The sequence below is a fragment of the Triticum dicoccoides genome, chromosome 6A (assembly GCF_002162155.2).
Source record: "Triticum dicoccoides isolate Atlit2015 ecotype Zavitan chromosome 6A, WEW_v2.0, whole genome shotgun sequence".
Taxonomy (NCBI): domain Eukaryota; kingdom Viridiplantae; phylum Streptophyta; class Magnoliopsida; order Poales; family Poaceae; genus Triticum; species Triticum dicoccoides.
In genome coordinates, this window is record NC_041390.1 from 630,487,372 (window position 1) to 630,501,777 (window position 14,406).

Consider the following 14,406-nt stretch of genomic DNA (forward strand, 5'->3'; position numbering starts at 1 on the left):
AAATGTTTGGGGCACCTAGGCCCATGGTGCATGACATACCTATCCGTGCATGATGTTCCTGCCTTGAAATATATGTATAGTTATTTATATAGGGTCGCGCTATTCGTCACCCTGGATGAGGAATAGTTATTCTTCACCCCCTCTATTTTACCATCAATGCACCGTAATTTTACGTTCCGTAAGTTTCGTCTTATTTCCGACGCAAAAAAGGACCGTAAGAAAATATATAATTGCCGTAAAAAATATTTTATGTTATGTAAAATTACAAACGTAAAAACATAGTCTAAAATACACATAAACTGTAAATTTTCTTGTCTTATGACCTATATTTTTGTTTTCTTATGTTAAATTTTACGTAGTGAATCAATAGAATGTAACTATTTGAATTCGAAACATAATTTAATTATGAAATGATCGTAAGATTACCTCGAGTGAATAATAGTTTATTCTGCATCCTGAGTGATGAATAGTAACACTATATATATATATATATATATATATATATATATATATATATATATATAGGTAAAATGTTTGGGGCACCTAGGCCCATGGTGCATGACATACCTATCCGTGCATGATGTTCCTGCCTTGAAATAGATGTTTCCAATTTTTGTTTGCATGCACTCTGATCGGTTTCCAAAAAAGTAATATTATATTTTTCCAAGCAACATTCTGTTCCAAAATATCTCGAGTACGTATACACACCTAAGACATTAGGTTATGTATGTATATACCTACTAATTTATTCAAGGTATTAGACATTTATTTCCGGTTGTGTATATACCTAGTGATATAGACCTACTGATGTATATACCTCAAATAGTTTGGGTTATGTATATACCTACTGATGTATATACCTAAGATATTTTGGGTTATGTATATACCTGCTGATATATACCTACTGATGTATATACCTACTAACGTAATTCATGTGTCCAACACTCATTTTTTTTAATTAACACTTGTATTTTCTAATGATGTACTTTCAAGGCATTCGTCACTTATTTATTTTATTGATGGGACGCACTTTTTGAAGACTAGTTTTCCTATTCTATGTAACTATGTAAGGTGACAAGATAATCTAAAACGACATCCTAATTATTTTTTTACTTTTTTGGACATATACATACCATGTAGACATCCAGACCCGATATGTTTACGTACATATACCTAATATAATGTACCAACATCTCGGTTTTTAATACACGTATTGCCTTCGAGACATACCCCGGAAATTTTGTAGTTTTAGTGGTGACATACCCAAAAATAATAATATACTCTTTTTTGGATATAAAGTATATGCTTGAAGACATACCCATTAGTGGTATTGGACACATACCCCAAAATGATATACTTTGAAAGGAGACGTGCTCAAGGACACGTACGTTTTATACCCGTACATACATGAGTATTTTTCCATGGAGACAAAAGATAACCATACCTTATTCCATACCCAAGACGATGATATACCTGTTGGAAATATGAGCAAGTTACTACGAGATTTAATCCAAACAATTAGAAGATAAATCATGACTATAGTAGCAGAGATTAAACTAATCATGCGAACTAGCATAACAGATGAACAGATCACATCTAGGGCACATACTAGAAACATGAATTCTATCACGATCTCGAACAGGAAGAATAGAATCACGTACGGTGCAGCGGGAGCAGCATCGCTGGCGTTGACGTTGTCGCCCATGTCGTCGAGGATGAGGTTGCCAAGGTCAGGGAAGAAGTCGTCGTTCGCGAAGTCGTTGCTGCCAGCAGTCGCGCGAGTGCGCTCCCCAAAACCTTAATCGTCCCTCTCCCGTACAGAATCACGAGAGGCGGGGTTCCGAAGGCCTGTTGTCCCTTCTCCACCCCACGCACGAGTCGTCACGATCCAAAAGAATCGGAAACGGTTCAGTAATTAACGTGTCCATTACGAGCAGCAAAAATATAGACAACGTGCATAGCTCTGTCCTCGGCTCGGCTCAATCCCGCAACTCGCGGCGCAGCGTGGCGAGGCGAGCGAGGAGGAGGAGCGCGCGTGTAGGTCTCCTCTTCTCATGCTTATACAAGTGGTAGAAGAGCTCAACTTATAAAGAGGTGCAACTCTGTCTCAACTTCCAGGGTGGGACTAAACTTTAGCCTCACTCACTCCACTCACATGTGTGCATGAATGGACCAAGAGAATTTCAGAATTTTAGTTGACCTTTGGGCCAAAGGCCTACTAGCAAAATTTCAACAATCCCCCACAAAGTCTCATTGGCACATCTCATCATTTAGTTCCAAAACATTGTTTATATACCGGTGCTTAGTGGAGACTGTGAAATTGAACTTCCACTTAGAGATTTATGCTACACTAGATCACAACTTGAATAGTGGACTATGCCTTGAACTAAAAGTTTTCTGTGAGACTAGTTTCACACAAATTCTTGACCGATACTGGGCTGCCGCAAGGCTTCCCCGCGGGTGGAGCGTATACGTCATACTCCAGGGCCTTTTCATGAATTTATTAGAGAACACCCAATTTTCACAGACTGCGACGTTAACAGTCAAATTCATATAGGTGTGTTCCTCAGAAGATGTTCTGCGGGACAACATCTCTGCTTACCCGAATAAGCCACTTGGAACACATTAAGATAAATATCAACCCTCCATGCAGATCAAAAGAGTATTGCATCTTCATGGAGTGGGATAGGTAATATAGGGATACTCTCCTCCCAGCTGACCAACAACTTGTCTCCCACTTCTACTTCAGGGGATCTTCGATCACATAGAGTGGGTTACCACTATGGACAACTCATGCGGTGGGTCTCTGACCCATCTCCATCGATGCATTATCTATCACATTACGTGATAGACCCTCTGTGAAGGGATCTGCCAAATTTTTCGATATTTGGATATAATCCAACGTAATAACTCTGGAGTTCCTCAATTTTTTGATAGATTTCAGTCTCCTCTTCATATGCCTTGAGGACTTCATATTGTCCTTATAATTGTTTATCTTGACAATCACAGTTTGATTATCACAGTTCATCAGGATATGGGGTATTGGTTTTTCAACCATAGGTAAGTCCATCAAGAGCTCACGAAGCCACTCTGCTTCAACAGTGGCAGTGTCTAATGCTGTGAGTTCTGCTTCCATAGTTGACCTCGTTAAGATGGTCTGCTTGCAAGACTTCCAAGAAACAGCTCCACCACCAAGTGTAAAAACATAACCACTTGTGGCCTTAATCTCATCAGCATCAGATATCCAGTTTGAGTCACTATAACCCTCCAGTACCCTTGGATACCCGGTGTAGTGAATCCCATAGCTCGCAGTGCCTTTCAAATAGCGCATAACTCTCTCAAGCGCATGCCAATGATCATCTCCCGGTTTTGACACAAACTGACTCAGCTTGCTTACAGCAAAAGAGATGTCAGGCCTCATGGCACTCGCCAAATACATAAGCGAGCCAATAATCTGAGAATACCTCAGTTGATCTCTAGCAATCCGTCGGTTCTTTCGAAGCAACACACTAGCATCATATGGAGTTGAAGAAGGCGTGTAGTCGCTATACCCAAAACGACTCAAGACCTTTTCCACATAGTGAGACTGAAGCAGTGTGATCCCACCATTCTCATCTCTCAACAGCTTGATGTTTAAGATAACATCAGCTACTCATAGATCCTTCATCTCAAAACAGCGAGATAAGAAATCCTTAACCTCCTTGATTAAATCAAGTTTGGTTCCAAAGATCAGTATGTCATCGACATACAGACAAAGAATAACTCCTTTGCCCCACCATAGCGATAGTACACGCACTTGTCACCATCGTTTACTACAAAGCCGACAACAGTTAATGTTCTTTCGAACTTCTCATGCCACTCTTTAGGAGCTTGTTTAAGGCCATATAAATACTTTAATAACTTGCACACCTTTTCTTCCTAACCAGGTACTACAAAACCATCTGGCTGATCCATGTAAATTTCCTCCTTCAACTCTCCATTGAGGAAAGCTGTCTTAACGTCCATTCGATGAACAAGAAGACCATGTGAGGCAGCCAGTGATAGTAGCACCCGAATTGTGGTCAGTCTAGCCACGGGTGAGTAAGTATCAAAGAAGTCTTCACCTTCTTTCTGGGTATAACCCTTGGCCACAAACCGTGCCTTGTACTTTTCAATCGTACCATCAGGTCTAAGCTTCTTCTTGAACACCCACTTACATCCTACAGGTTTGCACCCATAAGGACGATCAGTGATCTCCTAGGTACCGTTAGCTAAGATGGAATCCATCTCGCTACGCACAGCTTCCTTCTAGTAGTCAGCATCAGGAGATGCATAGGCTTCTGAAATAGTCCTGGGTGTGTCATCCACGAGGTACATAATGAAATCATCACCAAAGGACTTTGCAGTCCTCTGTCTCTTACTCCTCACAGGAGTTCCATTGTCACCTTCAACAGGATTCTCAACGTGTTCCATCGCAATGGTGGGTTCAGGAATTACAGTGAATTCCTCACTAGATGGAGTAGGTATCTCCTGATTTGATGAACTCGACATATCCTTCATAGGAAATATGTCCTCAAAGAAAGTTGCATCATTCGACTCCATAATCGTACCAACATGCATGTCGGATACCTCAGATTTTATTATCAAAAATCTATAGCCGATGCTATGAAAAGCATAGCCCAGAAGAACACAATCCACGGTTTTTGGTCCAAGCTTGCGCTTCTTGGGAATTGGTATATTGACTTTCGCCAAACAACCCCAAGTACGTAGATAAGAGAGTTTCAACCTTTTCCTTTCCCATTCCTCAAATGGAGTCATGGTCTTATGCTTTGTGGGAACTCGGTTTAGGACATGACACGCAGTCATTAGCGCCTCCCCCACCATTCCTTGGAAAGACCCGATGTGTCTAACATGGTGTTAACCATATTAGTTAGAGTTCGGTTCTTTCTTTTGGCCACCCCATTTGACTGAGGTGAGTAGGAAGGCGTCCTCTTATAGATTATACCATGTTCCGCACAAAACAGATCAAATTCATTGGAAAAATACTCTCCACCACGATCAGACCTAAGCCGTTTAATTTTTCGATCAAGTTGGTTCTCTGCTTCAGCTTTATAGTTTTTGAAGAAAGTTAAAGCCTCATCTTTTGATTTTAGAAGATACACATAACAATATCTAGTGGAGTCATCAATCAACGTCATGAAGTATCTCTTTGGACCTTTTGTCAACACCCCATTCATCTCACAAAGATCAGAATGTATAATCTCTAGTGGCGCCAAGTCTCTTGCCTCTGCAGTCTTATGGGACTTGCGAGGTTGCTTAGCTTGCACACATACTTGACACTTAGAGCATTTGACAGTAGAGATTTTCGGAATTAAATTCATATTGGCTAGCCGCGTCATGCAACCAAAATTAATGTGACAAAGTCGTGAATGCCAAATATCAGACTCATTGTTGTGGCAAACATTATTAATAACTTTAGTGCAAATATCTGACAAAGATAGGCGGAACAAGCCTCCGCTCTCATAGCCTTTTCCAACAAATTGTCCACACTTAGAAATTACAACTTTATTGAATTCGAAAACCAACTTAAAACCATCTCGACATAAACGGGAACCGCTAACGAGATTTTTTTTATGGACGGCATATGATGAACGTTTTTCAGACACACAGTCTTCCCCGAAGTAAACTTCAGATCAATTGTACCAACACCTCGAACGATGGCATGTGACCTGTTCCCCATCAGCACGAGTGATGTCCCTGTTGCCTGGTAAGAAGAAAACATGGAGGCGTCAGCACAAACATGTACATTGGCACCGGTGTCAATTAACCAATCAGGGGTTTGGAATACTGAAAGGATGGTAGGAAAAGTATCGTACCCTGATTCCTTCATATCAGTATCACCGATGACAACATTAGCGGACTTGCCGCTCCTCTCATATTCGCGCTCCTCAAAGCGGTTAGGACACTTCGGAGCCCAGTGATTAGGATCGCCGCAGACATGGCAAAGTCCCTTTCCCTTCTTATGAGAATTCTTCTTGAAGTTGGTAGAATGTGATGCTTGTTCTTTGTATCAAACTTGCCTTTGCCCTGAGTTTTGTTCTTGTTGTTTTTGAACTTGTTGGGCTGGAAGTTCTTCTTCTGTACCATGTGGGCACTAGAACCTCCCTCAGCAACTCGAGCACGTGTGTCCTTTGCTCTCGCCTTCTCTTCAACATCAAAAGTACCAATGAGATCCGCAACGGAAAACTCCTGTCTCTTGTGTTTCAGGGAAGCAGCAAAATTGTTCCACGAAGGTGGAAGTTTGGCAATGATGCCTCTGGCAACAAATTTGTCCGGCAACACACACTTGAAGTACTCAAGTTCTTTAGCGAGCGACTGCATCTCATGAGCCTGCCGTACAACAGAGCGCTTATCAGTCATCTTGTAGTCATAGAATTGCTCCATGACGTACAACTCGCTGCCGGCGTCCGAGGCACCAAACTTGGCCTCGAGCGCAGCCCACATGTCCTTGCCGTTTTCAAACGACATATACGAATCCACAATGGAATCATCCAGAACACTCAGAAGAGCGCCTTTAAAGAGACTATCGATCTTCTCAAAAGCTTCCAGTTGTGCTAGATTAAGATCGCCCTCAGGCTTGCCCTTGGTGGCGTCATAGCAGCCCATGGTCTGAAACCAGCAGACTGCTCTCGTGCGCCACCCTCTTATATTGCACCCCCTTAAAGGCGGGTGGCTTCAGATGCGCAACAAAAGGACTCGGAGTAAATTGTCTATAATCAGGTTTTTGGATTGTTGGAAATATGAGCAAGTTACTACGAGATTTAATCCGAATAATTAGAAGATAAATCATGACTACGGTAGCAGAGATTAAACTAATCATGCGAACTAGCATAGCAGATGAACAGATCACATCTAGGGCACATACTAGAAACATGAATTCTACCACGATCTCGAACAGGAAGGATAGAATCACGTACGATGCAGCGGTAGCAGCACCGCCGGCGTTGACGTTGTCTCCCATGCCGTCGAGGATGAGGTTGCCGAGGTCGGGGAAGAAGTCGCCGTTCGCGAAGTCGTCGCTGCCAGCAGTCGCGCGAGTGCGCTCCCCAAAAACCTAATCGCCCCTCTCCCGTACAGGATCACGAGAGGCGGGGTTCCGGAGGCTTGCTGTCCCTTCTCCCGGTGCACGCCGAAAGGAGGGATGGAGAAGACTTGCTTGGCGGCGCAATGATCTGGAACCATGGTGAGAAACCATACGAAGAGAATCGGAAACGGTTCAGTAATTAACGCGTCCATTAATTATTAATTAATGACTCATTATTTTTTCCTGAGCAGCAAAAATATAGACAACGTGCATAGCTCTGTCCTCGGCTCGGCTCAATCCCGCATCCCGCAACCCGCGGCGCGGCACGTCGCGATGAGGCGTGGCGAGCGGGGAGGAGGAGCGCGCGTGTAGGTCTCCTCTTCTCATGCTCATACAAGTGGTAGAAGAGCTCACCTTATAAAGATGTGCAACTCTCTCTCAACTTCCAGGGTGTGACTAAACTTTAGCCTCACTCACTCCACTCACATGTGTGCATGAATGGGCCAAGAGAATTTCAGAATTTTAGTTGGGCTTTGGGCCAAAGGCCTACTAGCAAAATTCCAACAATACCTAAATATATAACTGTATATATGACTTCGTATTTTATTATGTAAAAAAGAAAGTAATGCATGAATAAGAGAGAAAGAAGGGCACGTGTCATGGAGCATGCATGGCCTTAATGGACCATTAATTGGTGATTTCTCTATCTTTCCTAGTCTGGGCATTAAGTATCCATATAAAGCAATAATTAGCAATAATTCTTTCCTAATAAAAGAGTTAACAATTTTCAATTATTGTTAATACTAGTCAGACATGCACACATCTCAATGTAATCCAATGGTTTCTAGGCAAGGTGCCTAGGCACCTAGGTGTCCCATATATAATGTTTATCATAGAATCAGTATTTGCTGGAATGTATTTAAGTATGACAAGCTTAAAGAAGTTGGTCGATTGTCAATGGTGTAGAAAATGTAGGATGGCTGAATATTGTGTTGTTCTATTGTGTATTGATCTGACCCTCATATGAGGTACATATAGAGTACAATATGAGGGAGAGAGACTTGGAATAGAGGGCAAGTCTAACATGATTTAAACCTATCTTATCTCTAACTGAACATAATTATACTTTCTAATAAATGGAATGCAGTATACTTTGTTTTATACTGGAAAGACTACCCGATATGTACATTGATAATTAGAAGGAAGTATGTCATGGATTAGGTTACGACCCTAATAGCGACCTGCATGATTAATGGAATTCTGACATGATCATTCATGACGCATTGCTCACAAGTACATGTTCCAGATACTCTCTACCTGGAAACTGGTTTAATAATTAGAAATTATAAATATCAATTTCAAGAAACAAATTGAAGTGAAGAGCAACAATCCAATCCATTTGATGATACCATGTTGTTACAGTGGTCTTCTCGAATGTCAAGGGTTAAGTTGACTTGATGCATCATTTATATGTTGTGGAGAGTTGATCACATCTTCCTAATTTTTTTTACTCTGCTTATTTGGTTTCCCAGATCCCAATGGAAGTTACCTTCCTCTTAAATCACCAGCAGGGTAAGAATTGTTATATGAACCTATACTCTTATCCACTTAATTTTCTTGGTCATGCATGCTACGTTTATTCTCATGCAGTTGTGCTGATAAGTATCCCTCATCTTGTGCAGTATAGCCAGACATCGTCCTTTCACGAGCTAATTATTGCTCACCGTTAAGGTTTTTTGGGGAAGAAAAACTGGATATTATTGTCGACTACTGTGAGAGAACTATGATGCTTATTCATATTCAACTCTCTTCGGTACAGGAAAAAAGGTTTCAGCAGGAGCAATAGCAGGAAGTGTTGTGGCTGGTGTAGTGGCACCTGTCTTGGGTGTCTTGTTATTCTTGTTTTATAGGCGAAGAAAGGCGAAACAGAATGCACTGCGGCTAGGTAACCTTGCAACTGAGAGTTAGTCCTGTAATTTGTTTTGTAGACAAGCATATGCGTGTCCTAATTTCACCACTTCAAGTTAAAATCTGTCCTTCGTTCGTCTCAACGATTTTCTGCTAGAAGGATATGCATGGATTTGGGTGGTTTGAAGCCATGGTTGTTTATCCTATGAGCAACTATATTTAGCCTGGAAATATTGTGGAGTAAATAGTGTATGATATGAGTTATGATTATGAGTAATACTTTGAGAGACTTCAAGTGTAACCAACGAGGTATGCCAGGGATCTATAAGTCTACTTTTGGAAGATAGAGAAAGTTAGATAACCTTGCATTATGCTTCCAATTTTCTTCACTTTTTTGTGCTTCCTTCACCAGGCCTTGACTGATATTAATCACAACAGAATGTGCCTTCTTATTTCTGAAATATTGTTCTTTTTGTTCCAGCCAGTACAATATTAATGCAAAAGGTGACATCATCGGCCACTCAAGCTGACGTAGCTTCATTAGCTGCTGGCATTACAGTTGACAAATCAGTCGAGTTCACATACCAAGAACTTTTTAATGCTACAGAAGGCTTCAACATAACTCATAAAATTGGACAAGGTGGTTTTGGTGCTGTCTATTATGCTGAGCTTGTAGGCGAGGTTAGTTCAAAAAATAATAATTCAGATGCATTTCAGAAACCCACATGCCAAAAACATGTGTACTTAACAAGGGGCTTGAACAATGGCAGAATAACATAACTCTGTGAAGGTCCATGATTGCAATCATGCAACATCATGATATGTTCTTCATCGAAATGACTTGCTTTGTTTCTCTTGTGTTGTCCACTGTCCAGAAAGCCGCCATAAAGAAAATGGACATGCAGGCTACTCAGGAGTTTCTTGCCGAGTTAAAGGTTTTGACACATGTTCACCATCTAAATCTGGTTTGTAAATCTTCTATTTGTTCACCTAATCAACACTGCTTTTTAATGGGACGTTAATATTGATTTTCCATGGGGACGATCTTGTAAATCTTTAGTCAGGTTAATTAGCCGTTTCAATGTTCGATGCCATGCAGGTGCGCTTGATTGGTTATTGCACAGAGAGTTCTTTGTTCCTTGTCTACGAATTTGTCGAGAATGGAAACTTAAGCCAGCATTTGCGTGGAACTGGTAATGTTCTGCCTCTCGAAATACCGAATGTGCCTTTTTCTGCTCTGTTGCTTCTGGCAAATTAATCTCTCGGCACATTTGTATAGGTTATGAGCCTCTTTCTTGGGCTGAAAGACTTCGAATTGCGCTAGATTCGGCAAGAGGTCTTGAGTATATTCATGAGCATACCGTTCCAGTCTACATACATCGGGACATCAAATCTGCAAACATCTTGATAGACAAGAACACCCGTGCAAAGGTAGGAATGATTCAAGGAGAATTCATCCGTGTGTTTTATATGTACTGTCCAACGATCCATGTGTTATATATGTACATTCATGAAGTAATGTTGTTTATGTGTATCTTCCAGGTTGCAGATTTTGGTCTAACAAAGCTTACAGAAGTTGGTGGTGCATCTTTGCAAACACGTGTTGTTGGTACATTCGGTTACATGCCTCCAGAGTAGGTTTCCTGAACTTCTACTCTTTATTCTTTTTTGAGGAATGAACATCTACTTTTGTCATTCCGCTAACTGCAGAGTAGTTGCTGATTTTTGATCAATGTTTACAATTATGGGAAATGGTGTTGGCAGATACGTTAGATACGGCGATATTTCTCGTAAGGTTGATGTGTATGCCTTTGGCGTAGTCTTGTACGAACTTATCTCAGGCAAAGATGCCATTGTCCGACCAACCGATGGATCTGCTAGTGGTTCAAGGGGACTGGTTTATCTGGTAATTGTGCTTCTGAGCTAGTAATACTTTCTGCTCTCGGTGCTTCATAAAGCCGCTTTTGGGTCCAGTTCCTTCTTTGGCTGTTTGATGACTTGTTACCATACTGAATCTTGTAGTTTGAAGAGGCTCTCACTGCACTGGATCCGAAAGAAGGCCTCCAGAAGCTGATCGATCCAAAGCTGGGAGACGACTATCCCGTCGATGCAATTCTCATGGTTAGAAAAACATGCCCAAGCCCCTGCTTGCATTGTTCGATTGTATAATAACATATGCTGCCTTCTGCGTGCAGATGACACACCTGGCGAACGCATGCACTGCAGAGGACCCCAAGCTGAGGCCCACAATGAGGTCTGTGGTCGTCGCGCTGATGACGCTCTCTTCCATGAGCGAGTTCTGGGATATGAAAAACCCGGGCTTGGTGAACCTCATGTCCGGGAGATGACCTCCTTACCCACATATGTCTCCCCTGGCTGGCATTGTAGATCAGGGCATATTTCGTTTCTGCCAAGAAGCAAACACACGCCTTGCAGAGCCCTTTTTCTTCCATGAAAAGCTAAATAGGAAATTAGATACATGCAATGAGACATGTGCATCTGCCAAAATCTTTCTTTTTTTAACAAGGCAAAAGACTTGCTATTTTCATTGATTAAGAAGATGTGAGAATTGCCCGGTTAGTTGACGGAAAACCGGGCTAAAACCGAAACAACCCAATCCATAAACACACGGACACCACCGGCCAACCTGACCACCGACATGGAACAGACTCCACGACGGCACATGCCAAAAGATGGCCACACGCACGAACAACTGACAGCTCCGACTTTAACGACGATCATCGCCCGGGAAATATGCAGGACTTGCGCCGACCGTGCCCGCCGCAAATGAACACCGAGCGTCTGTCATTGTCACCACATGGACTCGCTCCACCACAGCTCCGACTTCAGAGCAACAAGGCAACCCACGAAAGAGCACCTCGGACACGCCGGGAAGATCTGACTACCGAAGCCCGAGCCGCGACCCAAGCTCCTCTCGACGCCATCATCGTTGCCAAACAAAAATCAGCGCCTCCGAAACGGCCGCCTCAGCAACCACGCGGCGAAGATGCCGCCATCCACCACGGTGAAGATGTCGCCTTCCACCGGTCTCAAGTTGTAGCCGCTCCAAGACGATGCCCCCACACTACTAGGGAAAAGCCTAGTAGTAGCGCGGGTTTAATGCCTACTAGTAGCGCGGCAACTACAGGAAGGCAACTACAGCTATTCCTTAGCAGTAGCGCGTGTGACACACGCTACTGCTAAGACATATAGCCTCAGCGTGTGTTTATTCCGGTGCTACCGCTAATCTAACTAGTAGTAGCATGTTTCCTGTCCATCGCTACCAGTATTCTGTTTTTTATTTTTATTTATTTTTAGTGTATTTATACGCTGTTATACAAATTTTGGTACAATACCAATTATGAGGTTGTTATATCATTATGTTCATAACAGTGTCGGAAATGAAGGTGGATTAGGTTCAAGTGGAGGCAACATGTGGTGCATGTCGAAAGTATGCTACTAATTCAAACTTGATCAAGTTTGGACTAGTAGTACTTTCGATGTGCACCACATGTTGCCTCCACTTGAATCTAATCCGCCAACACAAGCTATTTAATCATCATCATAGTCATTACCACCAACACTAGCTATTTAATCATCATAGTCATAGTGTAGCACATCATCATCTTCAAACTCATTCTAGCTAGCTAATCACCACCAACACTAGCTAATAATAATCATCATAGTCATTACGACCAACACTAGCTATTTAATCATCATAGTCATAGTGTAGCACATCATCATCTTTAAACTCATTCTAACTAGCTAATCACTCCTACTGCTCTCTCTCAGGTAGAATAGCATAAAACATGTGTAGCACTCCTGCTTCATTATATCGGAGCATGTAGATGAACCTGTCTCCTAATTGTGGGTTGCGCTTCTGATTGCTGCCCCCTAGTACTTCTCTGCGATCCTTCACAATTCTGCTCCAGTCTTTGACTATTAATACTTCCTCGCTTTGAGAAATCCTGAATGCACTAAAGTGCAATGTAGGATGTCTTGGCCGTAAACTAACCATTCTCATGCGACCTTTAGTCTCGATCCAATGAGGCACAACATTCATCGGAAGTCCTTGTTGAATAACATCATAGTAATACTTAGCAATGAAGTTTAGCTTAAAAAGTAATGTATGCAAAAGATGCACTGAGGACAAATAGTAAAAATCTTACCATCGTTCTTAAATAGATGTGACCGTAGTTCAATACGAACACTATTGGTCGCACGTTTTGAGTACTAAGATTTTTAAGTCCAGGAAAATAATATGTCTTGACAACACCAAGATCCTGAAGCCATGAAACATAATGACCTATCTCGTCACAGTTTAGTTCAGCCCCGGGACAGTGGACGGTCATGCCTACCAAGCGCCGGACATGTTTGCTTGAATGGAAATAAGTTGTCAATAGAAATTAGTTGTCAACTATTTTTGAATAAACAATATCCAAGACATAAATATGGTTGAGAAACTCACATAGTGGTAGAACTGGAGGCGTCTGCACATCGACCCAGATGTCTCTATTACCTTCAATATCATCTTCCGGACGAATATCAAAGGTGATAACCATATCAGGCTCAAATGCATAAGCCTTACATAGTGCTTGCCAAGTTTTGCATTCAAAATAGGTGTAGGTGTTTGCACTGTATAATTTTGCTTTGAAAGTATAACCATGCTCGGTCTTCTTTACCTCCATAGTTTTCATAGGACTGAAACCTATCTTATCCAAGACAAAAACTCTTGCATGGCAGGGGATACGCTAGTAGAATACTAAATTTTTTAAATTATAAGTTGAAGCAAATGAAGCAGAAATCATGCTTAATTACGAAAAAGACTTGTGGTTGTGACTTAATGTATCCACTTCAAAGGTCTCGTCCAGCTTGATGCTGAAGCGCCTATTATCAACTAGGAAGATTCTGTTGCACAGGCCGCGCTCGTCTTCGCAGTATTCGCAAATACCGAAATCCTTTTCATCGTCAGACATTTCCTATGTTCATAGTTGAAACATTAATTGAAAATCAAACGAAGGCAACTAGCAGAAAACTGAACACACAAATCCGGGGCACTCGATATTTCCTACATATTCTAGCACAAGTCATGCTTAAATTCAAGGAAAAATCCGGCATGACCTTTGCTAAAATAGGACATATCGAGCGCCAGAAATTTGCCGGAACGGAAATGAATCAACACTCCGGCAAAACATAGGCCACTCGGATTTTCCCAGCGATACAAAGATGTTCATACACATACAATGATGCATGCTTAAACTTGCAATTCCATCCGGATCAATTATTATAAGAATTCACACATGAGCTCACCAACTAAATACCGTAGTTCTACTCTATTCAACACACCGAGAAGTGGATAAAGAGGAGGTGGACTTTTAGCTCACCGACTCGGGTGTAGAGGAAGTAGAGGTAGCTCGGATGACGATCACTCCAAT

At 41.9% G+C, this 14,406-nt stretch overlaps 1 protein-coding gene across 1 annotated transcript; it reads left to right on the plus strand.

Annotated features, from left to right (window-relative positions):
- Nucleotides 1–9,396: 9,396 nt before the first annotated feature.
- On the plus strand, nucleotides 9,397–11,486 carry LOC119314827 (chitin elicitor receptor kinase 1-like). Its single transcript, XM_037589511.1, has 8 exons — nucleotides 9,397–9,652; nucleotides 9,847–9,936; nucleotides 10,071–10,164; nucleotides 10,251–10,402; nucleotides 10,514–10,605; nucleotides 10,736–10,877; nucleotides 10,994–11,092; nucleotides 11,167–11,486. The coding sequence occupies exons 1-8, from the start codon at nucleotides 9,467–9,469 to the stop codon at nucleotides 11,317–11,319; spliced, it is 1,008 nt and encodes a 335-aa protein (XP_037445408.1). The 5' UTR covers nucleotides 9,397–9,466; the 3' UTR covers nucleotides 11,320–11,486.
- The last annotated feature ends 2,920 nt before the right edge of the window (nucleotides 11,487–14,406 follow it).

Coding starts and splice junctions, on each gene's coding strand:
- LOC119314827 (XM_037589511.1), top strand. CDS start 9,467: ATGCAAAAGGTGACATCATCGGCCACTCAAGCTGACGTAGCTTCATTA. Junction 9,937..10,070: donor ATGTTCACCATCTAAATCTG/GTTTGTAAATCT, acceptor GATGCCATGCAG/GTGCGCTTGATTGGTTATTG. Junction 11,093..11,166: donor CCGTCGATGCAATTCTCATG/GTTAGAAAAACA, acceptor TTCTGCGTGCAG/ATGACACACCTGGCGAACGC.